At 56.7% G+C, this 27,979-nt stretch overlaps 1 protein-coding gene across 1 annotated transcript in view; it reads right to left on the bottom strand.

Moving 5' to 3' along the window:
• Window positions 1-1,911: 1,911 nt before the first annotated feature.
• The window catches only part of LOC135974417 (lanosterol synthase-like), a 34,096-nt gene continuing 8,028 nt past the window's right edge, over window positions 1,912-27,979 (bottom strand). Inside the window, exons 4-22 of the mRNA XM_065562240.1 lie at window positions 27,778-27,886; window positions 26,307-26,428; window positions 25,642-25,738; window positions 24,501-24,636; window positions 22,043-22,151; window positions 21,076-21,194; window positions 20,403-20,500; window positions 19,921-19,948; window positions 18,148-18,204; window positions 16,875-16,946; window positions 15,239-15,289; window positions 14,015-14,164; window positions 7,803-7,899; window positions 7,495-7,600; window positions 6,843-6,908; window positions 6,244-6,324; window positions 5,589-5,759; window positions 4,660-4,738; window positions 1,912-2,901 (exon numbers count right to left, since the gene is read on the bottom strand). Coding sequence (XP_065418312.1) covers window positions 2,689-2,901; window positions 4,660-4,738; window positions 5,589-5,759; window positions 6,244-6,324; window positions 6,843-6,908; window positions 7,495-7,600; window positions 7,803-7,899; window positions 14,015-14,164; window positions 15,239-15,289; window positions 16,875-16,946; window positions 18,148-18,204; window positions 19,921-19,948; window positions 20,403-20,500; window positions 21,076-21,194; window positions 22,043-22,151; window positions 24,501-24,636; window positions 25,642-25,738; window positions 26,307-26,428; window positions 27,778-27,886 — 1,961 coding nt within the window. The 3' untranslated portion in view covers window positions 1,912-2,688. The remainder of the gene's footprint in view (window positions 2,902-4,659; window positions 4,739-5,588; window positions 5,760-6,243; window positions 6,325-6,842; window positions 6,909-7,494; window positions 7,601-7,802; window positions 7,900-14,014; window positions 14,165-15,238; window positions 15,290-16,874; window positions 16,947-18,147; window positions 18,205-19,920; window positions 19,949-20,402; window positions 20,501-21,075; window positions 21,195-22,042; window positions 22,152-24,500; window positions 24,637-25,641; window positions 25,739-26,306; window positions 26,429-27,777; window positions 27,887-27,979) is intronic.

Consider the following 27,979-nt stretch of genomic DNA (forward strand, 5'->3'; position numbering starts at 1 on the left):
CTAGCCACCCCTTCCCTGCACCCTCAGCTACCCACTGCCCGCACACAGCCCCTAGCCACCCCTTCCCTGCACCCTCAGCTACTCACTGCCCGCACACAGCCCCTAGCCACCCCTTTCCTGCACCCTCAGCTACCCACTGCCCGCACACAGCTCCTAGCCACCCCTTCCCTGCACCCTCAGCTACCCACTGCCCGCACACAGCCCCTAGCCACCCCCTTCCCTGCACCCTCGGCTACCCACTGCCCGCACACAGCCCCTAGCCACCCCTTCCCTGCACCCTCGGCTACCCACTGCCCGCACACAGCCCCTAGCCACCCCTTCCCTGCACCCTCGGCTACCCACTGCCCGCACACAGCCCCTAGCCACCCCTTCCCTGCACCCTCGGCTACCCACTGCCCGCACACAGCCCCTAGCCACCCCTTCCCTGCACCCTCGGCTACCCACTGCCCGCACACAGCCCCTAGCCACCCCTTCCCTGCACCCTCGGCTACCCACTGCCCGCACACAGCCCCTAGCCACCCCTTCCCTGCACCCTCGGCTACCCACTGCCCGCACACAGCCCCTAGCCACCCCTTCCCTGCACCCTAGGCTACCCACTGCCCGCACACAGCTCCTAGCCACCCCTTCCCTGCACCCTCAGCTACCCACTGCCCGCACCCAGCCCCTAGCCACCCCTTCCCTGCACCCTCGGCTACCCACTGCCCGCACACAGCCCCTAGCCACCCCTTCCCTGCACCCTAGGCTACCCACTGCCCGCACACAGCTCCTAGCCACCCCTTCCCTGCACCCTCAGCTACCCACTGCCCGCACCCAGCCCCTAGCCACCCCTTCCCTGCACCCTCAGCTACCCACTGCCTGCACACAGTCCATAGCCACCCCCTTCCCTGCACCCTGAGTTGGCTGAAAGGCTGAAAATTGAAGATGAGATCAGGTTGAGTCTTGCTCACATATGTCCCCAGATGGAAAAAAGTGCAAGGAGAAGCAGGCACACCTGTGCCATTAGGAAGACTCCTGGTCTGTAAGTTATTTTATATTTTTATTTACAATATTTGACCTAATTAGGAGAGAGCTGGGCTGGGTCTTTACTTACACACCATAAGTAAAGACCCAGCTTTTACACTAAAATATAGAAAACACAATATCGTGGGCTAAGCTGGCCAACTGTTTTGTTTTAAAATCAAAAAACACATTGTGTTATTAGTCAACAGTTGTGTTACCGTTGTTGTGTTGCTTATTGTTCAGTTGTATACCAAATTGTGTTTTCCTTGTGTGAACACATTTTGCTCTCCACATTTTTTAAAGTGGAGCTTTACTAAAACTGTTTGGTTTCAAAGACCTTGAAGCATTTCTTTGCGTGAGTGCGGCTAGGGATTTCTCTCATTACCCCTGCTTAGATGACCAGGAAAAGGAACCAAGGACGTGGTTTCTAGTGTTCTAGTGTATATGGATGTAGTAATTACAGTTAATCGTCTCCTCAAGCAGTGTTACTAGTGGGCGCAGCGCCATGGCAGCTGCACAGGCGGGCCGCAGGGAAACAGGTTTGGGAACCCGTGGGTTAGCGCCCGAACTCGATCTCAGTGAGCGCTGGCGTGTCTCCTCCAGCTTGAAGTGCAGACATGCTCAAGGTCATATGGTTAGGCCCCACCCCCCATGTCACGGAGTCACTGGGCGATGCTCTGGAACTGCTCCCTACGAAGCCAGTCAGGACTCTGGGGAGCCTCCTCTTTGGGAGCAGACTGTCTCCAGGGCAAGAAGCTCACACAGCTTCGGCCTTCCTGGGTCTGGCCTCGGAGCATTCAGCATCCCCTTCGGCACCGTGCGCTTCCCACAGCGAGTCTGCCCAGACAGGGCTCCTGGGGAAGCCAGAGGGTCCTGCACCCCAACTCGGCAGTCAGACGTGACTCTCAGCCAGCCAGTAAAACAGAAGGTTTATTAGACAACAGGAGCATGGTCGAAAACAGAGCTTGTAGGTACAGAGACCAGGACCCCTCAGTCAGGTCCATCTTGGAGAGGCAGGGAGCCCAGAGCCCCGTCTGGGCCTTCCTCCATTTCCCCAGCCAGCTCCAGACTGAAAACCCCTCCAGCCCCTCCTGGCCTTTGTCTTTTTCCCGGGCCAGGAGATCACCTGATCTCTTTGTTCTACAACACCTTCAGTTGGCACCTTTGCAGGGGAGGGGCCCAGGCCATCAGTTGCCAGGAGACAGGGTGTTGGCCGTTCTCTGTGCAGATCCCTGCACACCCCTGCCCTCAAGGGCTCTGCAACAATCACACACCCTGATCCCCCCCACCTAGAAAGGCATAGGGGAAACTGAAGCACCTACACAACATTCAGAGAAAACATTAAGAACATTCCCACTTTGTTACACCACAGCAGCCTGTCCTGCGCAGCAGCGTTCACCTGCAGACACACAGCCTTTTACACAATGGGTCCGGGAAGAGGGGTCCATTCAAGCCAAGCCCCAGACGTACAGCATGTTTGACTATAAGCCAGCCAGTGCCCACACACTTGCTGCCCCCTCCAACCCCACACGTAGGCCCGGAGCTAGAATCAATGTGCAGAGTCCTCATGGACCACGACACAGCGCCAGGGCCTGCCAGTCTCCCGTAAACAGCCTTGTAGCCAAGCAAATCCAGCTAGGGTGTCACTGAGGCTGCAGGCCTGCCATGGGGCGTGGGCAGGGCCCAGGCTCAGGCAAAGGGGGACCCTGACAGAACCCCATCCCGCTTCCCTCCAGCCAGGATCTCCTCTTCGCTGTGCAAGGACCTGGGCTGCAGCTTTCCAGCAAGGGCGCTGCCGGGGTGCAGGCGTGCAAAGCGCCCAAGGGCCCAGATGGGGAAGACGTTGCGGTAGGAGGTGTAGCTGATTGCACAGGACTTGTTGAACACCCCAGAGATGTTCTCCTGCGAGGGGAGAGAGACAGAAAGAGGCAGGATTGGCAGGGCGCTCACGAGCAAGGGTGCTCCTGCAGGAGGTCCCACAAGCCCTTTGCCCTCTCACAGGCCTGTTGCGGGTACTGTGCCAAGCACACACGTTATGACTGATGCACCCATGTTTCCCACACATCCCGGCACATGGATACACTCCCTGCTCATTCCCGCTGAGACATGACACCGCACACACGCAGGGCCAGGCTCCCCACCCTGCTCCGGTGGCCCCTGGGGCCAGACATTGGCCACCAGTGCCCAGGTGGGGATTGCCCTGCCTGGCACAGAGCCAGCGTTAAGAGGCACGTGCAGCCTCCAGCACGTGGCGTGGTCGTGGCACGGATGGAGCGTGCTGCTGGATGGGATTGTGACCAGCCCCATGTACTAAAACAGCCCTTGGGCTGCTCTCATGTGTGCTGGGGCCGAGGCCAGCAGGCAACCGGCCCCAGAATCAGGCAGTCAGACCTCCCCACCTCTCAGGGCTTCCCTGCAGCCACCGGCCCATCCACTCCCACCCGCTTAACACGCCGTGCCTGCATCTCCCCATACACCTCCAGCTGCTGAACAACAGGGGTCAGCGATGAGCCGAGCCCTGTTCCTGGTTCCAGCTGGATCTAAGGCTCCGCTACCCGAGGGCAAAGGGCCCTGGGAAGGGTCAGGTGGGGTCACACAAAGCCACGCGGCCCGAGCCAAGGGGAAATACCCCAGAGATATATAGAAGAAGCCTCGTCCTGCCCACAGTCCTTGCACCCAGGGCGCCTTGCGGGACGGTGAGCTGCTGGGACGCAAAACGGATCCGTGTCCAGGGATTTGACAGGCTACTTCCATGTGCACAAAGCAGCAAACCCTGCAATGGCGCAGAGGGTGAGCACTGGCAGGGGAAGGCAGGGCACACAGGGTTGGCTTGGGGCGCTCTTTAGTTTGCCAGCGTGAACAGCAGGGAGATGACGGGCAGCTGGCAAAGCGGAGCCCGGGGGCAGCGTGGTGGGGAGAGGAGGGCGGTCAGCCAGAGACCCTGCCTCATCTGGAACGCTCCCACTGCCGAGGGCGTCTGCTCCCGGAGCATTTCACCGCTCTGCAGCCTTGGGCTGCTTTGGGCCCTGCATGGCGCCCGGATCCCCAAGTAACCATGACAGCGAAAGCCCTCTCACCTCATCGCCTCAGCCTGCACTGATCAGAAGCCGGCCTCACCCAGAGTGTATCCCGGCCCCCCCACCTCTCTGTGAGATCTAAGGCTCAGTGCAGCTAGGGGTGGACCGACAAGTCCTGAACAGCTCCGGCTGGTTCAACATGCCGCACAGGTCACCCCAGTACCTGCTCCCTGCTCCGGCTCCACTTTCACAGAGTCCCGGACAAGGGCTCCAGCTGCTGTTCAAACCTTCTCCACCAGGGAGATCGTCCCTTCTCCTGCGACCGCGACTTCTCCTGACAGCTGCATTCCAGCAGCTCACCCAGACAGGGAGGCTTTTCAATACAGGAGGCAGAGCTCTCCCTGGAGCTGGGCCGGACTGTGGAACTCACTGCCACATGACGGAACGAAATGCAAAGCTCAGCTCTTCCACGGAGCCATCCTCAGCCAGCGATTCCCCCTCACGGACAGCTCCCAGCAAAACCCCTTGAGCCATCGGCCTGCATCTCCCCCAGCTGGGAGGGATGAGAGGGAGAGGGGCTGGCTGAAATGCCTGCAGTGACAGGGGCTGGACACATTAGAGAGAGCAGTGAGGAGCTGCATACCTGAGGCCAGTCCCCATTGGGCAGCTGCTTGTCAATCAAAACCTTGATCCCCTTTTCCAGCACCCCTACGTCCGGGTATCTGCAGAGAGAAGGGGCAGAGGTCAGTGGTGCAGACTCCGAATAGCATGCTAGCCCCCCACCCCCGCCACGTGCAGCCGCAGCCGGAGCTCTCCTCTCCCTCCCCGGCACCGCAGCGGGGACAGGAACGCTCGTCTCCTCTCCCCTTAGCCCCCAGCACTCACACTATGGCCACACACCCCCCCCACCTCTGTGTCATTCACAGGCCGGCTCGGTGGGCACCAAAGGCCCCGGGCAGCCAAGCAGGTGAGGAAGCACCAGGTGTTCAAGCCAGGCCAGCGACAGCGGCCACATCCTGCAGTGCCCAGCACAGGGACAGCTCAGGGGTTTGGGCATTGGCCTGCTAAACCCAGGGTTGTGAGTTCAATCCTTGAGGAGGCCACTTAGGGATCTGGGGCAAAATCAGTACTTGGTCCTGCTAGTGAAGGTAGGGGGCTGGACTCGATGAGCTTTCAGGGTCCCTTCCAGCTCTATGAGATAGGTATATCTCCATATATTTTTATTATTTATTAAGGCTGGGGTGGCAGCTCTGGGCCATGCTGCTGCCTTACAGAGCCCGGACGCTCGCTGTGGGAGAGCTGGTGGCGTGACGACGGGCACCAAGCGCCAGCCTGTGGACTGGAGCAGTCACTGGCTAACCCCTCTCGGCACGGGCGCCTCCCAATCGCTGGGGCGTGTGCTCTGGGCTAGCCCAGGTGAGGACACGCAGCGCACAGCAGGGGGCAGGCATGGCGCAAATGAAAGCTTCCACGCCAGCGCCCCAGTGCCGAGGTCCTTGGCAGGGCTGTGCTCTGTGAATGCGTGTGAAGAGGACGATGTTCTGCGGTGAGAAGCGGCGTCAGTTCTCCTACCTGACGGCCATGAGCCCCAGCAGGGCCCAGCAGGTGTTGTGGATCTGGGAGGTGGGGCTCTGCATGTATCTGCGCTGCTCGCAGGACTCAAAGTCCTCTCCCCAGCCACCATCCTCCATCTGCTTGGAGACCAGGAACTGGCAGGCCTGGGCCACCTCCCTGCATGCGGCTCTAAAGGGACGAGGCAGAGCAAAGGGACTAGCTTTGGGGAAGGGGCTGGCGGAGCAGGTGGGGGCAGGAGACAGTGTGAAGCTGGGGCAGGAAGGCTCTCGCAGGAGCCGGGGTCTCCGAGATGAGACCTGGCCCCTGGGGGTGGGAGCAGCAGCCTAGGGCAGGCGAGCTTCCTTTGGTGATTGCCCAACCTGGCTCTGAACACCAGAGCCCCCAGCTGCGAGCGGCCAGCAAGCTGGAGCGAGGGGGCCACGGGCTGGGGACAGGGCCCCAGGGGGCTGTCACTCTCAGCGAGCAGGGGACGGGAGGACAGAGGAGCCCGACCCAATGCCTGGCAGGGAAGGCTGCTCTGGGTTTGAACAAGCTCCTCCCCCAGCGGAGTGATGCAGCACCTCCCGTGCTCGAGGGATGGCGCCAGCCACTCCAGGCCATGCCCTGCAGGCCGGGGCAGCCAGGGAGCCACACGCCGGATTCCCACACTCACCCGTTCTGGTAGGTGTGCTGCAGACAGGCCAAGGCCTCCAGTCCGAACCAGGTGCCGTAGGTAAAGCACACGCCCCAGCTCCTGATGGGAGGAGAGCGGCAGCGTCAGGCAGCACAGAACGCTCTGCGGGTCTAACACCACCGGCTCCCCGGGCCACAGACAGGCCTGGGAAGTCCCCGCCTCTCAGTACAGTCCCTCCCCACCGCAGACCTGGGAAGGGTCCCGTCGCCTCAGGCTACGCTGAGCCTTTACTGGAGCTGTCGCACACACACGGGCCAGGAGTCGCATCCCATCCCATGTCACTGTGTCTGGCTTGTCTCTAGTCCGCCAGCTAAGGGGGTTAGTCACTCACTGGGAGCACCCAGCGCCACAGGCTCTGGTCTGCAGGGGGCCCTAGACACGACTGTAACAGGCCGGACTGCTGTGGGCTCCCTGAGCCAGCCCCCCACCCCCTCCCCCGGACACTGGCACACCTGGAGGTAAAGGGGAGAGAGGGTTACCCAAGAGTGCAGGTACCAGCACCTCTCTCCTCACCCCAGCCACCCCCTGCCCTGAGCAGGGTGGAGTTTGCTGCACCACCAGTGCACACGGCCACTCACCCTTCCCACGAGCCGTCAGCTCTCTGCACCCTGCGGCAGTACTCCAGGCCCTTGCGCAGCGTCTCTCTAGACAGGAGGAGAGGGGGTTCCTTAGTGTGCAGCGTCCATCCTCCTGCCAGCCCAACCCAGGGGCTCCTTGGGAGCTCGAATCCCCTCTGAGAAGTGGGGGCCCAGCCCCTATTAAAAGAGTCACTCGAGGGCCGTAAGCTGCAAGGTGGACTGAGCCTCCACAGCCCCGTGCAGCTGCTGACCATGGCCCCTGGGGGCTCAGATGGAGACAGGATCTCCACCCCGGGACATTTGCCGGTGCCTTCCCAGCCGGTCTGCGGATGAAACACATCCTGGTCTGTGCCCCCAGTGCCCTGCTTGGGGCCGGGTGGCCCTTTGGCCTCACACAGGAAGCGGATGTACTCAGGCGGGCTGTTCTCAAAGGGTAGCTAGGAAAGGAGGGTGCCCCCCCACTGCACTGGGACAGCAGCTGCCGTGTTCGGTTACCGGGTTCGTTCCCGGAGCTGTGTGGGCAGCAGGATCTGCCCTGCGGGTCAGAACGTACAGATGGGGCCTGCGCCAGGTTCATCCCAGCAGGCCCCACTTACTGACCTCCCCAGGGTGCAAGCTCTGAACGGACGGTTCGGCATTCCCCCTCCGTTACCTGACTTCCTGGGCCCGGTGCTTGGGGAAGGCCTCGTGGAAGTGCTTCAGCGCCTGCACGACGGCCGACGTGCACTCCACGTAGCAGTAGTCTATCATGATGTCACCTGCCAGACAGGAGAAAGAGCAACGAGGATCCCCATCAAACAGGGACTCGTGGCTGTCTCTGGGGAGGGGCACTAACTGTGTGACTGCGCCGAGACCCCCCCCGAGCCTGCCTTGGGCACCACGCCCAGCAGACCTGGCTCTGCCTCCCCTCACGGTGCGAGTGACAATAGCTGGGGAGAAGCCCAGCGCACCTGCCCTTACCGAACACCTCCGAGGGGTTCAGGAGCTCCAGCAGCCGGCCCCCCCGCTTGGTTTCATACGTCGCGAAGCCTCCGTCAGGATTCCTCATGCTCAGCAACTGCCCGGACAGGGAAGGGAAGAGATTGACGATCCAAACCAGCCTTGTTCACCCCCTGCTACAAATCCAGCCCCACCACCCCCGACCGCCATCCCTCTCCAGAACCCTCGATCCCGAGGCCAGAAGGGCTGGCCTGACCTGCACAGCACAGGCCAGAGACCTGCCCCAAAGTAACTCTTTTCCAACGACCGCAGATCTTCTAAAAAACAGCCAATCTTGATTTAAAAATGGCCAGTGATGGCGAATCCACCACGACCCTTGAGGAGTTGTTCCAAATGTTAAATACCCTCTCTCTTTCCAGTCTCAATATGTCTGGCTTCAGCTTCCAGCCACTGAATTGTGTTAGACCTTTCTGTGCTAGACCAAACATCCCATTATTAAATATTTGTTTCCCCATGTAGGTACTTATAGACTGGAATCAAGTCACCCCTTAACCTTCATGTTGACAGAACAAGGAGCAGTGGTCTCAAGTTGCAGTGGGGAAGGTTTAGGTTGGATTTTAGGAAAAACTGTCTCAGTAGGAGGGTGGTGAAGCATTGGAATAGGTTACCCAGGGAGGTGGTGGAGGTGGTGGGTTACCTAGGGAGGTGGCTTGGCAAAGCCCTGGCTGGGATGATGTAGTTGGGGATTGGTCCTGCTTTGAGCAGGGGGTTGGACTAGATACCTCATGAGGCCCCTTACAACCCTGATATTCTATGATTCTATGTTAAGCTACACAGCATGACCTCCTTGAGTTTTTCACTATAGTGCAGGTCTTCTAATCTTAATCATTCTTGTGGCTCTTCTCTGACCCCTCCCCAGTTTATCAACATCCTTCTTGATGTGTGGGCACCAGAACTGGGCACAGGATTCCAGCAGCGGTCACACCAGTGCCAAATGCAGAGGTAAAATAACCTCTCTGCTCCTACTTGAGATTCACCTGCTTATGGATCCCAGGATCCCATTAGCCCTTTTGGCACTGGGAACTCCCGTTCAACTAATTCTTCAGCAAGACCCCCAAATCTTTTTCAGAGTCTCTGCTTCCCAGGATAGTCCCCCATCCTGTAAGTATGGTCTGTAGTCTTTGTTCCCAGATGTATACATTTAACCATATTAAAATGCATAGTGTTTGCTTTCACCCAGCTTACCAAGTGATCCATATCGCTCTGAATCAGTGACCCCTGTCCTCTTCATTATTCACCACCCCCCAATCTATGTGTCATCTGCAAATTTTATCAGTGATGATTTTATGTCCTCTGCCAGGTCACTTATAAAAATTAGGGCTGTCAAGCAATTAAAAAAAGTAATCACGATTAATCATGCGATTAAAAAAGTTAATCGTGTTTAATTGTACGATTAATCATGCTGTTAATAATAGAATACCATTTATTTAAATATTTTGATGTCTTCTGCATTTTCAAATATATTGATTTCAATTACAACACAGAATACAAAGTATATAGTGCTCACTTTATATTTATTTTTATTACAAATATTTGCACTGTAATAAACAAAAGAAATAGCATTTTTCAATTCATCTAATTGTGCAATCTCTTTATCATGAATGTTGAACTTACAAATGTAGAATTATGTACAAAGAAACTTTATTCAAAAATAAAAATGTAAAACTTTAGAGCCTACAAGTCCATTCAGTCCTATTTCTTGTTCAGCCAATTGCTCAGACAAACAAGTTTGGTTACAATTTGCAGGAGATAATGCTGCCCGCTTCTTGTTTACCATGTCACCTGAAAGTGAGAACAAACGTTTGCATGGCACTGTTGTAGCTGGCGTCGCAAGATATTTACGTGCCAGATGCACTAAAGATTCATGTCCCTTCATGCTTCAACCACCATTCCAGAGGTTCCATGCTGATGACGGGTTCTGTTCAATAACAATCCAAAGCAGAGCAAACCGACGCATGTTCATTTTCATAATCTGAGTCAGATGCCACCAGCAGAAGATTGATTTCTTTTTTGGTGGTTCGGGTTCTGTAGTTTCCACATAAGAGTGTTGCTCTTTTAAGACTTCTGAAAGCATGCGCCACACCTCGTCCCTCTAAGATTTTGGAAGGCACTTCAGATTCTTAAACCTTGGGTCAAGTGCTGTAGCAATCTTTAGAAATCTCACACTGGTACCTTCTTTGCGTTTTGTGAAATCTGCAGTGAAAGTGTTCTTAAAATGAACATGTGCTGGGTCGTCATCCAAGACTGCCATAACATGAAATATAGGGCAGAATGCGGGTAAAACACAGAGCAGGAGACATACAATTCTCCCCCAAAGAGTTCAGTCACAAATGTAATTAACGCATTCTTTTTTTAATGAGCATCATCAGCACGGAAGAATGTCCTCTGGAATGGTGGCCGAAGCATGAAGCATATCTGGCACATAAATACCTTGCAATGCCGGCTAGAAAAGTGCCATGCGAATACCTGTTCTCACATTCAGGTGACACTGTAAAATAAGAAGCAGGCAGCATAATCTCCCATAAATGTAAATAAACTTGTTTCTCTTAGCGATTGGCTGAACAAGAAGTAGGACTGAGTCGACTTGTAGGCTCTAAAGTTTTACATTGTTTTGGTTTTGAGTGCAGTTATGTAACAAAACAAATCTAAATGTGTAAATTGCACTTTCATGATAAAGAGATTGCATTACAGTACTTGTATGAGATGAATTGAAAAATACTATTTCTTTTTATCATTTTTACAGTGCAAATATTTATAATAAATAATAAATATAAAGTGGGCACTGTACACTTTGTATTCTGTGTTGTAATTGAAATCAATATATTTGAAAATGTAGAAAAACATCCACAAATATTTCATAAATTTCAATTGGTATTCTATTGTTCAACAGTACGATTAAAACTGCAATTTTTTTTTTAATCACGATTAATTTTTTTTAGTTAATCATGTGGATTAATCGCAGTTAACGGACAGCCCTAATAAAAATATTAAACAGCAAGGGCTAAGAAACTGATCCCCGCGACACACCTCTAGAAACACACCGCTTGGTGCCGATCCCCTGTTTACATTATATTTGGAAATCCATCCGTTAGCCAGCTTTTAATCCATTTAATGTTTGCCAGGTTAATTTTGTATTGCTCTAGTGTTTTCACCAAATTTTGTGAGGTGCCACGTTAAACATCTTACAAAAGTCTGTCTTATATTAACACTATTACCTTTATCAACCAAACTGGACAGGACCTATTTTCCATAAATAATTTTTATTATTCTAATTTTATTCTCAATGGCAACTGGCATTTATTATATTACCCTCCTTTAATTTTTTATTAATGGAGATCCTTAGCTGCTCCCTTATCTTGCTAGGGATTGATGTCAGACTGACCGACCTATAATTACCTTGAACATTTTATTTACCCTTTTCAAATACTGGCACATTAGTTTTCTTTCGGTCTTTTGGAACGTCCTCAATGTTCCAAGGCTTATTGAAAAATCAACATTTACAGTCCAGTGAGCTTCTCAGCCAGCTCTTTTAAAACTCTTGGATACAAGTTATCTGGACCTGCTGATTTTAAAATGTCTAACTTTAGTTGCTGCTGTTTAACACCCTCCAGAGATACTAGTGGAATGTAAAGAGCAGCATCATATGATATGACTACACCATCTGGCTTTTCCCCAAATACAGATAAAAAATATGTATTGAACACTTCTGCTTTGTTTTGCATTATTACTGAGAATTCTATCATTTTCATCTAGTAATGGACCAATACCACTGTCAGGATTCTTTTGTTCTTAATATCTTAAAAAACTCCTTATTGTCCTTAACTCTGCAGGCCATAGATTTCTTCTTGTGCCCTTTTGTTTCCCGCATCCATCATCTACAGTTCTTAGCTTCCGATTTCAACTTCCCTTTTCTGCCATTTGCTATATATTGTTTTCTTATTTTTATAGGTGCCCTCACTTCTCCTCTAATCCAGGTCTTTCGTTATCCACTACTGCCTTCTTCCTTGATTGTGGGATTGTAGCTTTTGGGGCATCCAATTGTTCTTAAACAATTCCCAGTTATCAACCACATTTTCTCTGATTAAATTCTTCCTTCCAGCTGATTTGGGTCTGTCATAAACAGACAGTTAAGGGTTAATGCCTCTTTTATCTGTAAAGGGTTAAGAAGTTCACCTAGCCTAGCGGACACCTGACTAGAGGTGGGGACCAATGTGGGGACAAGATTTTTCAAGAGGAAGGAGGGAAATTTTTTCCTTTGTTCTATTCATTAAGTTCTGTGCCGGAGTGAAAAGATCCAGGAATCAACCAGAGTAGTGAGTATTAGAGAAGGAATGAATTAGCTTATGTTTATTTCCTTTTGTGACTTTTTCTTTTTGCATAGAGGAATAATCAAATTGGGTTTTCTTTTGTGTAACTAAGGTTTTTGCCCAGAGGAACATCCTCTGTGTTTTGAATCTGTTGTCTGTGAGAGTAGCTTGCATGCTAATCTCACAGAGGTATTCCTTTCACCCCTTTTCTTTAATTAAAAGTCTTCTTTTTAAGAATCTGATTGATTTTTCCTTGTTTTAAGATCCAGGAAATTGGTGGGGAAGTCTCTCAAGGCTACCCAGGGAAGGGTTATAGTACTTGGGAGGGAGATATTTTGGGGGGAAGACAGAGTTCCCAAATGACTCATAAACAGTTGTTTAAACGATTTGGTGGTGGCAGCATACTGATTTAAGCTGGTAATTAAGCTTAGGGGTTCTCATGCAGGCCCCCACATCTGTATCCTAAAGTTCAGAGTGGGGTGAAACCTATGACAGGGTCATAGTTGTTTTGCTTTATGAGATTGGTCCTTTTAAAGTACCAAGTATATATGCCTTTGGTCTGGACTTTATTCTGCTTGCACATTACTCATGTGATCAAATTATGATTACTTTACCTAAGCTTCCATTAATTTTTAGTTGTGTGATCAGTTCTTCTTTATCTGTCAAGACGAGGTCCAATACAGAATTCTCTTGTCTCAGTGGCAGCACTTTTTGAGTTAGGAAACTGTCATCAATGAGATTTCAAAATCCCAAGGAGGTTTTGGTCCTGGCTGCATGAGCCCTCCAGCGTGTGTCACTCTGACCGAAGTCCCCCGTGATCACACAGCTGTTTTCTCTACACACAGTAGATAGGTGCGTAAGGGGCCGGTCATCCTGGGCCCTCATGTGATTTGGGGTTTGTAGCAAATACCGACTTGTGCTCGGTCTGTTAGAAATTGATCTATTAGTATTCGAGATCATTGTCTTCCGAGTTATCAGTGACTCAGAACAGGTGATGCCATTTTTGATGGAGATGCCACTTTCCCTCCCCTTTTGCCCACTGGATCTTTGCTAAATGGCCATAGCCATTGATTTTAACATTCCAATGGTGGGACTTGTCCCAGCAGGTTTCAGTAGTGCCAGCTAGATCACATTGCTCATAGATAAGCAATTCCTCTTGTCTGTCACCCTGGCCCTGAGCACTGGGGCACAGGCAATTCAAGATTTTTTCTCTCTCATGTCCTTTGGCTCCCTGATTTTATTCTCAACATCTCAATTTTGTGCTGAATGAGGCCTCATTTCTTCCCTCTTTTCCCCCTTCTCTTTTGCTAGGAGCTGGCCAGAGCCAGAGGCACTTTTATCCTCCCCATGGAACAGCTGCCTGGTCTCCAAGGCCCTGGAGCCAGCTCGGGATATTCGCTTCTGCTCCCCAAGACTTGGGCGAATGAGCTCCCTGCACGGGGTGTCCGTGCTATGAGCAGACTGCCCGCCGGGGAAAGGCGCTGCGCTGTCCCTCCACGCAGGGACAGAACAGGGACAGAACAGCTCTGAGCTCTCTCCCGCACACAGGCCAATCTGTCCTGTCCTGTCAGGCTGCACATGCTGCTCCCGACTCAGGACTCATGAGCGACACCCGTTGGCAGCGAGAGGCGCTGCACTACCAGCCCTGCCTGGGCTCCTCCTGGGGTTCATGCCAGCCGGGCCCAGCTCACATCCAGACGTGATCCCAGGCTCACGCCCTGCAGGCCGTATGCCCAGTCACAGGACGGCCAAGGCCCACAGAGGGAGAACATCCCCCACCCAGAAGCTGTTTTGTTTTAAGCTGTTCTGAGATACGTGGCGCTGACTCTGGGGTTCTCCCCCAACCGGGCCTCCGCCGCCTCTTACCACATTCACAGCGTCAAAGAGGCGCCCCGTGGGGACGTGCTCTGCTATGAAGGGACACTTCTCCTGCAGCAGCATCACCGATTTCAGCCCCTCCGCAGTGCAGTCAGCCACGATCCAGCCGCAGTCACGGGTGCTGAAGGGGAATCCGCCCTGGGGAGTCAGGCACCAGTACTCAGCCCCAGGAGCACGGAGAGCGAGGGAAACTCCCCCGCCAGGCTCTGCCCTGCCCAAGGGAAGGTGGAGCCCCCTCACCCAACCCCACATTACAGCTCCGCTTGTGCACACGAAATGGGGAGAGAACGCTGGCAACCATCCCCCACTTCCAGTCCAGCAGGAGGCTGGGGAGACAGGGGAGTCTCTCCTTAACAGCGAGGTGGCACCAGGAGCTACTGCAATAGCTTTCACGCTGGAGGCTGGGACCAAACCCAAGTCTGGGCCCCAAGCAAAGTGCCAGTGGTGGGTGAAATCCAGCCCGTGCCGTGGGCAGGTGTCCAGACACATTCACCGAGCAGCTGGGCGCAACGGGAGGCCCTGGGGCAGGTGGGGCCCAGAGCTGGCACAGCGGGGGCTGCAGCCCAGGATGGCAGTGCCGTGGCAGAGCCTGGGGGCAGGAGCTCGCGCTGTGTCTGGCTGCACTTTGCCTGTTACACGGGACCCTCATAATTACCCAGGTGAGGCTGCCTCCCCCACAAAAAATACCGTACTGGAGAAAACAACGCTGCCCAGCCCCACCACAAACAGGCCTTAGTGGGATTGTGCCACATCTCCTTCCATGGCAACTGGCCTGACGGCCACCCCAGACCCACGGCCATTGGCCTCAGCTTACAGCGCCCCTCCTCCGCTGATGCGATGTGTATTGGCCAAGCCCTGCCCCCATATGCAGACACCAAGCCAACTGCTGTTCTGCTTCCCATGCCCCGGGCACTGCCAGGTAAACGCCAGCTCGTGCCCTTCTTCCAAGCAAGCTGAGCCTGTCTCACTGCCAGCCCCTCGGCACCTGGGATCTCAGTCACGGCCGCAGACTCCTCCGGACACCAGAGAGTCGCTCTGCGGCCAGAGCCTCCCTCTGACGCTATCACAGGATAGATCCACTTTGAGTCTAAAAGGTTCGTTCCCTGCCCCGCGAGCAGCCCAGAGCTAGGGGCAGCCGGACATGTGAGGAACAAACATGGAACAACAGGGGAGAATCAACCCAGGGAAATCCAGGCCCGTGGCCAGCTGTACCTTGCTCATCTGGCGATAGTACTTCTGGTAGTCGGGCGGGTTATCCAGAATCTGCAGGAGATACGAGGAGCCCCAGTGAGGAGGAACGGCAGGAGCAGCCTGGCTGCAGGCCCCATAGGCCCCACGGCAAGAGCAGAGCACTGCAAAGGGCAGGGGTCTCACCGCTATGGCGATGGCCATGGGATCAAGGCCAGCCGTGCCCGCAGAGCACTCCTGTCTGCACTGCCACAGTCTGGTCGCCAGAGGCCAGGCTGGGATTGGTGCTTGTCCGTGTCACGTCTCCCTGGATCAGGCTGGGGCCAAGGCTGGCCCTGGACTCTACCACTGGCAGGGGATGAGCAGAAGGGTCTTCCACAGCTGACCCTTTGCAGTACGCCCCAGTGCTGCCCTGGGGTGGCTGTGTCAGCACACAGGGCACCTGGAGCTCTCCCCCTAGCCGGACTGCAGAGGGCCCTCTGCATCCACTTGTTTTCAGTGCTTCACCCCCCGCAGAGCCCAGAGAGGGCCCCACGGCTGGGTCCGCACCAAGCTTCCCATGAAACTGCCCTGCCACGCTGGGTCCAGCACCAGGGACAGGGCAGCCTGAGAGCAGAGGGCTGTGGGGTCTGATCCCTGGGCCACGCAGCCCTGCTCAGAACAGGCCTGGACGATGCAGTGGTGAGAACACCACTGGAGGTTCACGCGTGTGCTCTCATTGCCTCTAGCGCCTGTGGAGCAGCACCGGGAAACGGCACCAGTGCAGGGACGTCACAGGAATCTCAGGGTCAGTCAGGCCCATGTGCCAGCTGTGTCCCAGGGCAGGCGGGTCTCCCTCCCTGAGAGAGGTGAGGCACACTCTGCTTCACAAGGCCAAGCACGCTGCGCCCTGCAGCACTCGCAGCCCTGGCTCCAGAGCTGGGTGGGGAGAACCCTCACCGGAGCTGCAGTGGGACAGTGGCAGGGCTCTGGAAACAGGGAAACTAGAGAGAACCTGGCTGGGTCAGCCCCTACAGAAAAGCCCCATGCAATGTAAGAAGGAGGAAACCTACAGATCCAGAGACATTCGACACGGGCGCACAAAAAGGACTCTGCAAACTAGTGCGTTTGATAGACAACGAAAGCCCCTGAGCTGAGCTAGCCCGTGGGACCCACAGCATTCACCTCCCTGCCACTCTGCTTTAAAATGCCCCTGCGCTCTGACCCCCAGCCCCAAATGGAGTTAGACACCTCAATACCTTTGAGACTCTGGGCCTCTCTCCCTACCGTGTTCTGGTACCAAACCCCTTTCCTCTGTATCTCCTACCACGGCCAGTGGCGCTGGGTGCTGAAAGCCAGCTAACGAAACTGTAAACCCTGTGTGGTCAAACGCAATGTGAAAAAATGCAATTCCTGCTCACACCACACGGGTGCAGCACATCTCTGGAATTCTCAAGAATTGCAAAATAACGCTAGCTTCGTTCTAACAGCGCCAGCAAACATTTCACATTGAAACCTCGGGGTGCTGCAGCACCCCATCCCCCTAGTTCCCGCGCCTATGACTACAGCGCATGAAGGGGATGAGCCGCATGGCTGGATGCCGAGAAGCTACGCAGGACACTGCAGTCTTACCAGAGTCAATGCTGACTCCCCACCTCTGTGACCCCAACTCAGTGCTCACCTGGGTGATTTTGAGGAACTCATGGGCCTGTCTCAGACAGGAAGCGAATGCCGGGTCGTTCTGAGCACCAGCCTAGACAAGGAGGCAGACACACAGAATAAAGAGACGTCACTGCTCAGTTCTGTGATCAGTTTAGTTCTTCGGGAAAAACAAATTAGGAAAGATCTCCTGGAATCTGTGCCAGGCACGGTCTCTCCCTGGTAAGAGTCAAATACAGCACTTTGGCCAGCCAGGGACTCCGGGGCACCCGAGATCTGCACTGGGGTGGCTCATCTCGCACTGGCTGGTACAGCGAGGAACAGGAACTCTCAGGCTCTGAGCGACTGGCGGAGCAGCATCGCAGTGCCCGATGCTGGAGCTACACCAAGCAACACATCTCCATCGCTCGCTCAGAGCGGTCAAACCCCAGTCTCTATATTCCAACACTGCTGTGGCTCCGAGCAGCGCTGGGCTCTGGGCAGGTTTTACCACGGCAGGTGCGATATGGCCCATCTTCGTACCAGTATCCCAAAGAGAACACAGCGCATGCGGGGAAGAGGTAACAGGAACTCTCCTTGGTCCCTGCCCATGTGCATTTCAACACCTACCCACCAGTACCGTGGGGCCATGTGCTTGCACCTGACGGGGGTTAGGACAGTATTTTCAGGGGCCATCACCGGCAGCATGCCACATGCTATGGAACAGCTATAGCGGCTATTCCCTACGCGCCTGCCAGCTCCACGCCTGCAGCTGGCCAAGTGCAGGTTCCCAAGCGGCGTGACAGTGCTGCTCATCTCCGGGTGTTACTACAGGGGACACGTGCAGAGCCCCGTGCCATTCTAGCCTTCCTCCAGTGACACCTCGCACCCAGCGTTCAAAGGCCAGTCCACCTGCACACCTGCACACACCTGCCTTTGTACACAGGTGCATCCACCCAACGCTACGGGGCACTAGCTGTTCTGCCCCTTAGCCTGCATTCGGAGCGCGCTGGGATCGCAAGCCTGCAGGGCTCTCTCTAAGAGCTGCACTCTGGCTGCACCACCAGTTACCGGCTCAGCGCAGGGAGCTCAGGGGGACATTCTCTGGCCTGGGCTCTGCAGGGGGTCAGACTCGACGATCGTCACAGCTCCGTCTGCTCTTGACACCCGAGGCCTCTCTCTAGTGTTGCTGTTGAGCGTACACTGTAGGAGCAGGCCAAGAGCCATGGCACCGAGGAAAGTGCAGGATGGTGCCTGTCTGAGACCCACGTCCCTTGGGGGGCAGCCCAGCAAGCTGGCACAACAGCAAACATTACCTCCAGGAAGGCTTGGACAGCAAACACTGTGTCCCAGAGCTGGGATCCATTGGTGCCCTGGAACAGAAGAGTGTGCAATGAGAAGCAGCTTTTCAATCCGCCCCAGGTTTCCCGCCCACCCCTACGAGCCATGCTGCCTGCAGGCGCCACCACGCTGTACCAATGGCCGTGTAGACAGAGAAGGCTATAGGGCACACTGGCTGGGTGCAGTCACGCAGCACAGGCACCGCCACACTGCACCAATGGGCCCTGTGCACAGGGAGGGCTGCAGCCTAAGGGAACACACTGGGGCAGAAACGGGCAGCAGGAGCAGGGTTAGGGGGTTTTTTGGTGCAGGGGATGGAGTTAGACTTTCCCTCCAAAGCTATTTTAGGGTCTGATCCTGCAAGCCCCTCATGGACCCAGGGCAGGATGGCTCCGGGCACCTCACCCAATCCAGTGTTGGTGTGTACAGCACCCTAGGCTGCAAGCTGCATCCCAGACAGAGCGACTGGAAACAAGAGAGAGCCCACAGCAGCGTGCAGAGCGCGAGCCGTAGGGACGGGACGGGATGGGACGGGGGTCTCTGAGCTGAGACGTGAAGCGAGGCAGAGCCAGCAAGGCTGGCCCAGAGGGCAGGAGCTGCAGGGACTCGGCTCTCGCACAGCAGAGGAAGCCGGAGGGAAGGGGAGAAAAGCTGCAGGAAGCCCACCGAGGGGTTCAAAACGAGGGCAGTTTGGCCATGGATCCTGAACCCAGAGAGGAACATGAGGAGGGGACTGGAATGGGCCGACAGGGCTCCAGGCACATGGGGGGCTTAGGCAGCAGCATGTGGGCCCTGCTGGGCTGGGCCATGGGGCAGCCCCAGAGAGGGCAGGTGTGGTACTCAAGCCCCAAGGAGCTGAAGGCTGGGAGGAGGTCTCGGTGGAGCACTGCACTACTAGACCGCCTGCATGGCGGGTCTGTGAGTGCTCTGCCGGCCGGGGCCAGGCCGTGACACAAGGAACAGTCCATGTTTGCACAAACAGACAGCAGTGCGAATGGCTGGCTGGGCGGCAAGGGGAGCCGTGGGGCGGGGGAGGAGGGAGGTGGCAGAGCTGTGTCTGGGGGGGATGCACCACTGTGCCGGGAGAGGCACGTTTGTCTGGGAGACACTGAGCTGCAGGAAGTGGGACAGAGAAGCGTGGCCAGGGCATGGGGGAGCAGCACGCAGCCCCTTTCCTTTCTGGACTGTCAGCAGGGGCCAAGCAGCCATTAGTGCTCAGTTCTAGCCCCCAGCGCTGGTAGCAGAGGGGCTGTCCGCTAACATAGGGCCAGAACCGCACAGCAGTGACAGGACAGGATGGGACTCCTCCCCTAGGCTCCACCCCAGGGGCAATGCATGTGTGGCAGGGGCGGAAGGCCGGAGCGAAGGGGCTGGGCACGGGATGGCGGGTGCAGAGCACCCCCCAGAGGTGCAGGGGAAGCAGCTGCCCAAGAGCACGGACACACACTGCTCCTGATACCAACCCCTTCTACCCTCTGCCAGGAGGAGGAGCAGGGAGGGGAGAAGCTGCTGCTGTGAGCCGCACAGCTGGGCCAGGGCCGGTCCTATGACTATTAACAGCCCGGCAGGAAAGGGAGACATTGCAGGGGTGGCAGATCCCCCGAGGCAGAGCAGCCTGGCGAGACCCCCTTTGCAGTACGCGCTCAGTCCCTGGGTGAGGGGTCCCTGCCCAGCCCTGCGAGCTGCCTCAGCAGCAGCGAGAGGTGCCCAGGGTCCCTGCGGTCACTGCCAGGGCCACAGCGCCTTACCTGCATCTTCATGCCGTCGAGTCCCAGCCTGCGTGGAGAGAGAGCACATCACTGCAGCAGCCTGGGGAGTGTGGTGCTGTCCCCAACCTCCCGCAGCCCCCAGGCGTCTAACACTGCTGCTGGGGCACGGAGTACTGAGCTTCAGGGGCAGCCTTGCAGATTCCCCGGGGGCCCTGGCCTGCCCCTTCCCAGCCTGACTGGGAGAACTGGAGCGAGTGGGACTCACTAATAAGGAGCCAGTGTCTGGAGCTGGCTGCTGATCAGTGCAAGACCCCCCCGTTCACATGCCCTGCACAGAGCTCCCTGCTCGTGGGGCCTACGCAGCGCGGTGGCCCTGGGGGCAGAGCGGGGTCCCCCATGGCAGGTCTGGGCAGCAGGTTCCCTGCTAGGGGCTGGGGACTCCCGTGCGGGGCAGAGTGGCTCTCTCTAGCTGAGCCCTGCGCTGTCTCCAGGGCTAGGGAGGTTCATGGGCCTGGCCTTACCAGAGGTAATCAGGGATCCTGGAGACATGCTCCTGGAAGGCTGGAGAGCTCTCCCCATCCACGTACCAGCGAACCAGCATGTTCATGGTCTTGGAAATCTGCCGAGAGAGAAGGCGTCACTCCCCTGCAGAGCGCAGTGGTGTTCGGCTTGGGCCTGCACAGCATGACCTGACCTCGTGACCAGCCCCAGAGCAAACCCCAGGCTGGGGGCTGTCTGCAGGCGAGCGAGCATGTCTACATGGGGCTCTGGTCACAGAACGGACCCCTTGGCATCCCCATGTCCGTTCCCCATCACAGGGCAGGAGATCACTCTCCAGCCACGGCCTTCCCCCAGCTGACTCCACACCCCCCAGCTGTCCCCAGCAAAGACTCTGCAGAGGGGGGCATCTGGCACGGCCAGCCTCCACGGCCACTGTACAACGTCCAAGCGGTTGCTCACGCTGTCCTCTCCCACCAGCCTGCTCATGCCCTTGTCATCCGCCGTGAACTCTCCTGTGTGCAGCGCCCAGCACAGCAGGCCCTGAGCCTGCCTGGATTGCTGGTTGCTATGGTTACGTGCCAGCAGCAGGGCATCTGTGTAGAGCTGGGGAGTCCCAGGCCGGACTCTCCCGCACCTGGGCAGGAATTGGAGCCAGCTCCGTTGATTCGTTGGGAACGGTAACGAGCAGCCTACCAGGCCAATGCTGATGGCCTTGGTGAATCTGTCTTCAGCCTTGATGTGGTCGTACAGCTCCGCGATGGCTTGCTGCCTCAGCCGGGCGCTGTGGTGGGCTTCGTACACGTTCAGGATGGCTGAGACGGGAACAAGAGAGACACAATAAGGAAACTCTTACCAGCTGCCTGGTCCCAACTCCTGTGCGAGCAGGGCCTGGCCCCGAGCCCCAGAGAGCTCCCCCCATCCCTTCCCCAGCTGGCCAGGGCTCTGGGGGGAGCAGGGCGAGAGCCCCAGGGACACAGCCCCAGAACGCTCCACACCTGGACTGAACCCTGGTTGTTTCACCTCTGCTCAGCCCGAGACAGGACCAGAGGGAAGGTGGGAAGCTGCTGAGTGGGGGACAGAACCCGAGGTATTAAGATTCACTCAGTGCCCAGCACACAGCCCACGCTGGACTCAGCCTCCGCAGACACCTCAGAGACAGAGTGTTTGGAGTTGTTCTATGAGCCCTGATTCGGCACCAATGGCACCCGACAGTCAGGATGGGCCTGGGTTCAGCCTCCTCCAGTGGCAATCAGCACAGAGCCCAGCGCCTTTCCTACGTGCTGGATCCAGGTGGCTGCTGCTGGCTCGTGGCCGAAGTGAGCGAACCAATGCCGCACACAGATCGCCCTCGTGCCCACTGGGCAGGGCAGTAACTGTGGCACCATGCTGAGGCCAGGTGGGCACTGCTTTGTCAGGCACAAGCATTCCCTCCCGGGTTAGTAATGTACAGTCTTGCCAGCTTCTGGTCCCTGGCCACTCTGAGATCCCACGGGCAGGGCAAGGCTGACAGGAAGCTTGGGGGCTGCACTAGGGTTGGATGTGAGGCTATGGGGCAGCTCTCAACTCCGCCAGGGACTCACGGCAGTGGGGTCAGAAAACAACCTACACATCAACTATCCCCCGCCCTGCCCTGGCCAGGCCCAGCCAGTGGCCTACTCACCATTGGCGAGTGTGAGCAGCCAGCTGTGCGGGGTGTAGAGATCGCAGGCAGCCACGTTATTCCTCTGGGCCGGCCAGTCAATGCTGGAGTAGTCCTGGACGTACAGCTCCTGGCAGGGAGCAGGAGGGAGATTAGCCATCCGCTCACTAGCGCACCATGGGAGCAGACCCATGAGACAGCTGCAAGTGTCAGGCTGGTGGCGTTGGCAGCCAGGGGAGTACAGCACGGAGCACGCAGGGCAGCACCGGGGACGGAGGGCGGCGCTGCCTGGCCCGCTTTGTGGCTCCACACCAGCCACCGGGACAGGTCCCATGTGGGAGCTGCTCCCAGCACCCTTTGCTAAGGAGAGTTAACAAGAGAAGAAAGCACCTTCAGATAGTGCCAGAGCACCTGAGGGGGGCACCGAGGCCCCATGCGGCCTGGGGGGGCACACAGCCCGAAGGGGGGGCTCCAGGGCCCACACAGGCCAGAATGGGGGGAGCAAGCTGGAGCATGCTCATGCAGTAGGGAGGGCTTAATTCTGGCTGGAGGCCTGTGTGCCGGACTCCACCCCGCTCCAATTCACAGCAGGGCTCCCGGAGCCCAGTGGGCAGGGAGAAGACAGCCCCTAAGGCGTAACTCCCCTTCAGGCCTAGGGGTGTCAGGTGCCCAGCCTGAGACACCAAGTCTGATTCGCAAAGGGCAGGGCTCAGCGCTCTCAAATCAGACCCCTCCCGGGGGGCCGACAGGGCCTCCCAAAAATCACTCCTCCCTTTGGAAAGTGCAGGCCGTAGGCATTGTGAACAAGTGTGTGGCAAGTACTTTGCCATGGCATTCACAGGGAAAGCCTGCTCCCTGCACGACCCCAGACACTCTGCCCTTGGCTTTCCTTCCTACCTTGCCCTCCCAGCTCTCTCCTTCCTTCCCCAAAGCCCACCCCAATTCCTGCCCCATAGGGCTCCCTCCACCCCTCCCATCAGCCAAGGTTACCAGCAATGGAAGAGCGTTAATGCGGCGCCTACACGGGCTGTTTAAGGCGGGCACTCCCAGGCCCCCCGTGACTGTCCTCACCACTGAGTATCAGAAATAAGACTGGCAGGTGACTGGTAGAAGAACCTTCACAGGGAGAAGATACCAGGTACTGAAGGGCGGAGAAAGGCAGAACTAGAACCAGTGGCTGAAGAATAAGGCCCGAACAGTGAACAACGAGGGTGATCAACCACCGGAATGTGCTGCCAAGGGAACTGGCAGACTCTCCATCTCTCGATGTCTTCAGCTCCCGACCGGCTGCCTTTCTGGAGGGCACACTGTACTGCAGCCAGACACGTCGCTGGGCTCAGTCCAGAGTAACTGGGTGACATTCTCTGGCCTGCGTTATACAAGAGCCTGACTAGATGATCTACCGGTCCCTTGACGCGATGAATCGAGCTCTGGGTCGTCACGCAGACAGCAGGGCATCGGTTCCATGCAGCTCCCGTTTGGAAGGTTACTACTGCGCCGATGAAGGCAAAGCCTTTCCATCTGCTAACGAGAGCTGGGATGCTGCACAGAGGTAACATGCCAGTGGCCACATACCGACATCGAGGGGCCCAACCCAGCCCGGGCCAGTCGTACCTCAGCACGGGCCAGTCGTACCTCAGCCCTAAGCTAAAGGGAAAGCATGGAAGGACCACGTGGCTCACTCAAGCAACATCCCCCTGAAGGAGCAGAAATGCAGCCCACACTACGTCAACGTACAGAAGCATCAGCTGTGACAGGGAAGGCGTAAGGAGGCTCAGAGGGAACCAGAATGGCCAGCAGCAAATAGGTACTTCTGTAAGTCTCGGAGAACCAGAAAGCTGGTGAGAGTCGCTGGCCCTGCTAGATCAGCAGAGGGTGAGCGGAACAACCAGAGAGGACGAGACACTGAGCAGCAGGGTTGCTAAAGTCTTCAGGGGGGAGGGATAGCTCAGTGGTTTGAGCACTGGCCTCCTAAACCCAGGGTTGTGAGTTCAATCCTTGAGGGGGTCATTTAGGGATCTGGGGCAAAAATCTGTCAGGGGATTGGTCCTGCTTTGAGCAGGGGGTTGGACTAGATGACCTCCTGAGGTCCCTTCATATTCTATGATTCACCACAGAGAATGAGGGGAGATTCCCACCCCTGTGCTCCTCTTTGGTAACAGAGATGAGGGACGGAGGTGTCAGACACGGGGCTGCTGAGACATGGCTCAGGGCCGTCGCAGTTAGTGCCCAGGCAAGGGGAAGACCCAGAAGCTCTGGTGGCACAGGGGAACAAGGGGCTGATGTGGGGATCACATCACAACGAGCCCACAGGGATCTCCACCAAAGCACTGCCAGGGGCTGCAGCCCCTGGGATTTGCGCCCAAGGAGGAGATTCGGGTCCATGTGACTAGCCACAGCTGGGCCATGGTGGGAAGGGTCTCCAGGCCACCGTTACACAGGGTGAGGAGTGGGGAGGGTGCTCAGGGAGTTCATTTACCTGTCTGAGGCTCTGGACAAGCTCATCCTCCTCGGCAGTCAGGCGCGTGGCATAGCAGTAGCTCATCGGCAGGTACACCTGGCGGCAGTGACACCACAGCGTGGAGGGGTGGGCTGGCATCCACGCCGGGAGCAGCCTGTCACAGAACAGAGGGACGTTGTCGGCAGTGTGCGGGATGGGGAGTGGGGAGCCGCAGGGACACGGCACAGTTAAGGACAGGGGTGTGGGCAGTCAGAGGGGTAATGTGCCCAGGAGACACCCGGGGCCCAGGATAGCCGCTGCCTCAGCGTTAGAGCAGCCCTACAGGACAACGCACCGACCCCAGGCGATCGCTGCTCCGTGCTCCTGGGGTGTGGGGGACCTGGAAGAGAAGCTGGAGCCCTCGATTGGAGCCAGGAGACTGTCTCCTCCAGCCCGAGGACAGCGTTCTGGGCTCTCCCAGCAACCCAGCGAGGCTGTTATCCTGGACAGGGCCTCTGCCAACAGACTGCATCTGATTCCCAGTGGTTCGTGTTAACGAGGTGCGCGGAGGGAGGCGCAGGGAATAAACAGCCTCTCCAGCAGGGAACATGCCAGTGGGTAATGCTGCCACTAGTTTCCCTGTAATCAGCCAGCTGCCTGAACTCCCTCGCTTCACACTGCCCCCTGCTCCTGGCCCCACGGCCAGCTCGGGCACCAGCTGTCCCTGAGGGCTGGGGGAGTCTGCGGCACGCCCAGTCCAGGACAGGGACAGCTGTGGCATGCCAAATGGGGAGGAACCATGTCAGGACCCAGCACAGGTTCAGCCCCAGGAGGGAGGGACTTGGGGAGAGCGCAACGTGTGGGTCTGGAGGCTGGCAGAGAGGGCAGGAAGGCTGGAGGTCGAGCAGGTGGGCCAAGCTTGGAGGGGGAGGGAAGGTCATCAACAGAACATCCCTCCTGCATCAGCCCACGCCCCGTGCCATGAATGGTGCCTGGTTTCCGTGCCCGAAGCCTCCTGGCCCAGGCTGAGCGGGAGAATGGGGGACTGGTGGAGGCGGGGATTACTCTCAGGTCCCTGGTGTTCGGCGTCAGGCTCTCTGCTGGGTGCTGCTGCGAGGGGACAGGGCTGTGGCTTGGGACTGAAAATCAATACACTCTGCAGATACAGAATAGCACCTACCACAGCTCAGGGAACAGCGTGTTCATTCCCTCCCAGCTGTAAACGTTCAAGACGGCCAGCCAAAACTTCCCCCAGGACGGGATTCCCACAGCACCCCCTGGAGAGACAGACACAGATCTGGGCTCTGACGGCAGCCACGGGGGCCAGGGACACGGACCCTGCCATGTGACAGGGCATGAACAGAGGCTCCTGAATCCTGGTCTGGTCTGGTCGTGTGGCAGGCCAGGGACCCTGGAGAGCGGCTGGCCGGTGCGGCGGGCACACAACGGGCACTACACACCGACAGACACAGCCATTCAGAAACGACACCTGGGAAGTGTTTGCAACCAGTGAAGGAGCTGAGGTTTCACCGTCACCCCAGAAGGTAAGCGCGGCAGGGTGCTGGCACAGCAGGATGCAGCATGGGCTGTGACATGCCACACGTGCTGTGACAGCAGACCACGCTGGGAGAAGCTAAGGGTGGCAGGGCAGAAACGAACGTGCGAACTGCACATGCTGCCATACAGCCAAGGACAAGCCATTGCAAAGGCTCATGCCACTCTGGCCGCCTGTCCCCTCGCCTACCACTCACCCCTTCGGAGCTGGGCAAGCCCTTCTCAACAGTCCCAGCCCCATGGCTGCTGGGGGGAGGACAGGATGCCGGAGAGCTCCAGCCACATGCTGACCTTTGCTGTGGAGGTTGATCCGAGCCCTCACGACGTCCGGGTCATCCGGCCCAACCCCCAGGATCCTCAGGGACGTGTAGTTGAGCGCTGTGCCAAACACCGTCGATTTGTCTTCCACGTGCCTGCCACATACAGAGAGCAGGGAAGTCAGACATGGCCGAGCGCTCGTGCAATCAACCGAGACTGGTTTTATTGGGGCAAACCTACCCAGGGGGTTAGAGCTAACTGAGCAAACTAACTGAAAAGCACCCGCCCTGGGCCATGCTGCTGGGAAAAGGGAAGGAAATGCTCCCAGCCCCTCACTCTAGTGGTCTCCCCATGGTGAAGGAGGGCTCTGGTCACGCCACGTGCTGGCCTCCACGGCCCTGCAGCTCCAGCTCTCAGCAGAGCTCTGAGCCGCTTCCCACATGTAAGGGAGCACCAGGCCAAGCTCTGGATGCTGCGCGGGAGCTTCAGAAGCACTCAGCCATGGCCTAGCCTGTCCCCGCTGAAGCCATAGGCAAGTGCTCTCGTCAAGGCAAGCGGGGGGGCGGAATGACGCCAACGCCGAGTACTTCGAACACCCACCGTTGCGTTGCTGTGTGATTCAGTACGGCGGCACTGCCGGAGCTAAAGTCACCCCAGAAATGCCGATGAAGCGGGGCTTGATTTGCTAATGAAATCAGAGTGTTTCCCTCCCAGGGGCCAGCTTGGGGGCTGGTGGGATTTCAGGGATTTTGTTTAATAGGTTGAAGGCGAGACACAGAAAATGAGCCAGTTTTGAACATTCTCCCTCGTTTCCTAGTGCTCCTCTGGGTCCCCCTCACCTCCGCTGGAATAGGGAAACCTGCCTAGACAATGGCGGAGAGCTGGCAGTGCAGGCGTACGTTTCTACCATGATTTCTTTCCCTTTCACCAAGGCCTCTGATCACAGACCCTCCTCCTAGAGACGGGAAAGACACTCTTCTCCAGTGAAGCCAAGACAGAATGCACAGAACAGCCAGAATGCCTCTGCAGACCAGCCCTGACACCACCCCAGCAATGTTCCCTGCAGTCCATCCCTGCCTGCTGGAAGGCTCCCCTCACCTTGTTTCTGTGCCCTCCTTCCCTGAGTGTATTTAATGACCAGCAGCCCACCCCATTAACACACCTCGAGCCGCTACAGCAGCTCTGCGCCCTCCAGGAATGCCATGACCCGGGGAGGGCTAGTGAGGGGAAGCACAAAGCAGGTGGAGCAGGACCTAATGTCTGGCAATAATGTCTGAGATATAAGGCCATATCAGAGCAGATAACAACGCGCGAGGCAGACATCTCAGGAATGGAACTGACTTTTGTGCTTGCAAGGGGCTTCTGAGATTTCTATACTGTTTTCACTGACTGTTTTGTACAGGGACAGACAGATAGGAACCATTCCCCTGGTCAACTGGGTCTGGAACGCACAACCTGCCCAATGCAGCAGGAATAAGGAGAAAGGAACTTCTCTGCTACTCACAAGCCCCAGCCTCCGTCTGGAAGCTGCACCGAGCGCAGGTAACGCACCATCTCCCTCCTGTACTCTTCTGGCAGTGGGATTTTGGTAACATGGCAGGTGATCAGGAAACCTGTTGGACAAAACAGTCCGCCCTTTAGGCCAAACCACCCCCCGATTTCAGACTAGGGACACTCTAGTTGGTTCAGAGAAGCATGTGTCCTGT

This window comes from Chrysemys picta, chromosome 11 (genome assembly GCF_011386835.1).
Source record: "Chrysemys picta bellii isolate R12L10 chromosome 11, ASM1138683v2, whole genome shotgun sequence".
Taxonomy (NCBI): Eukaryota; Metazoa; Chordata; order Testudines; family Emydidae; genus Chrysemys; species Chrysemys picta.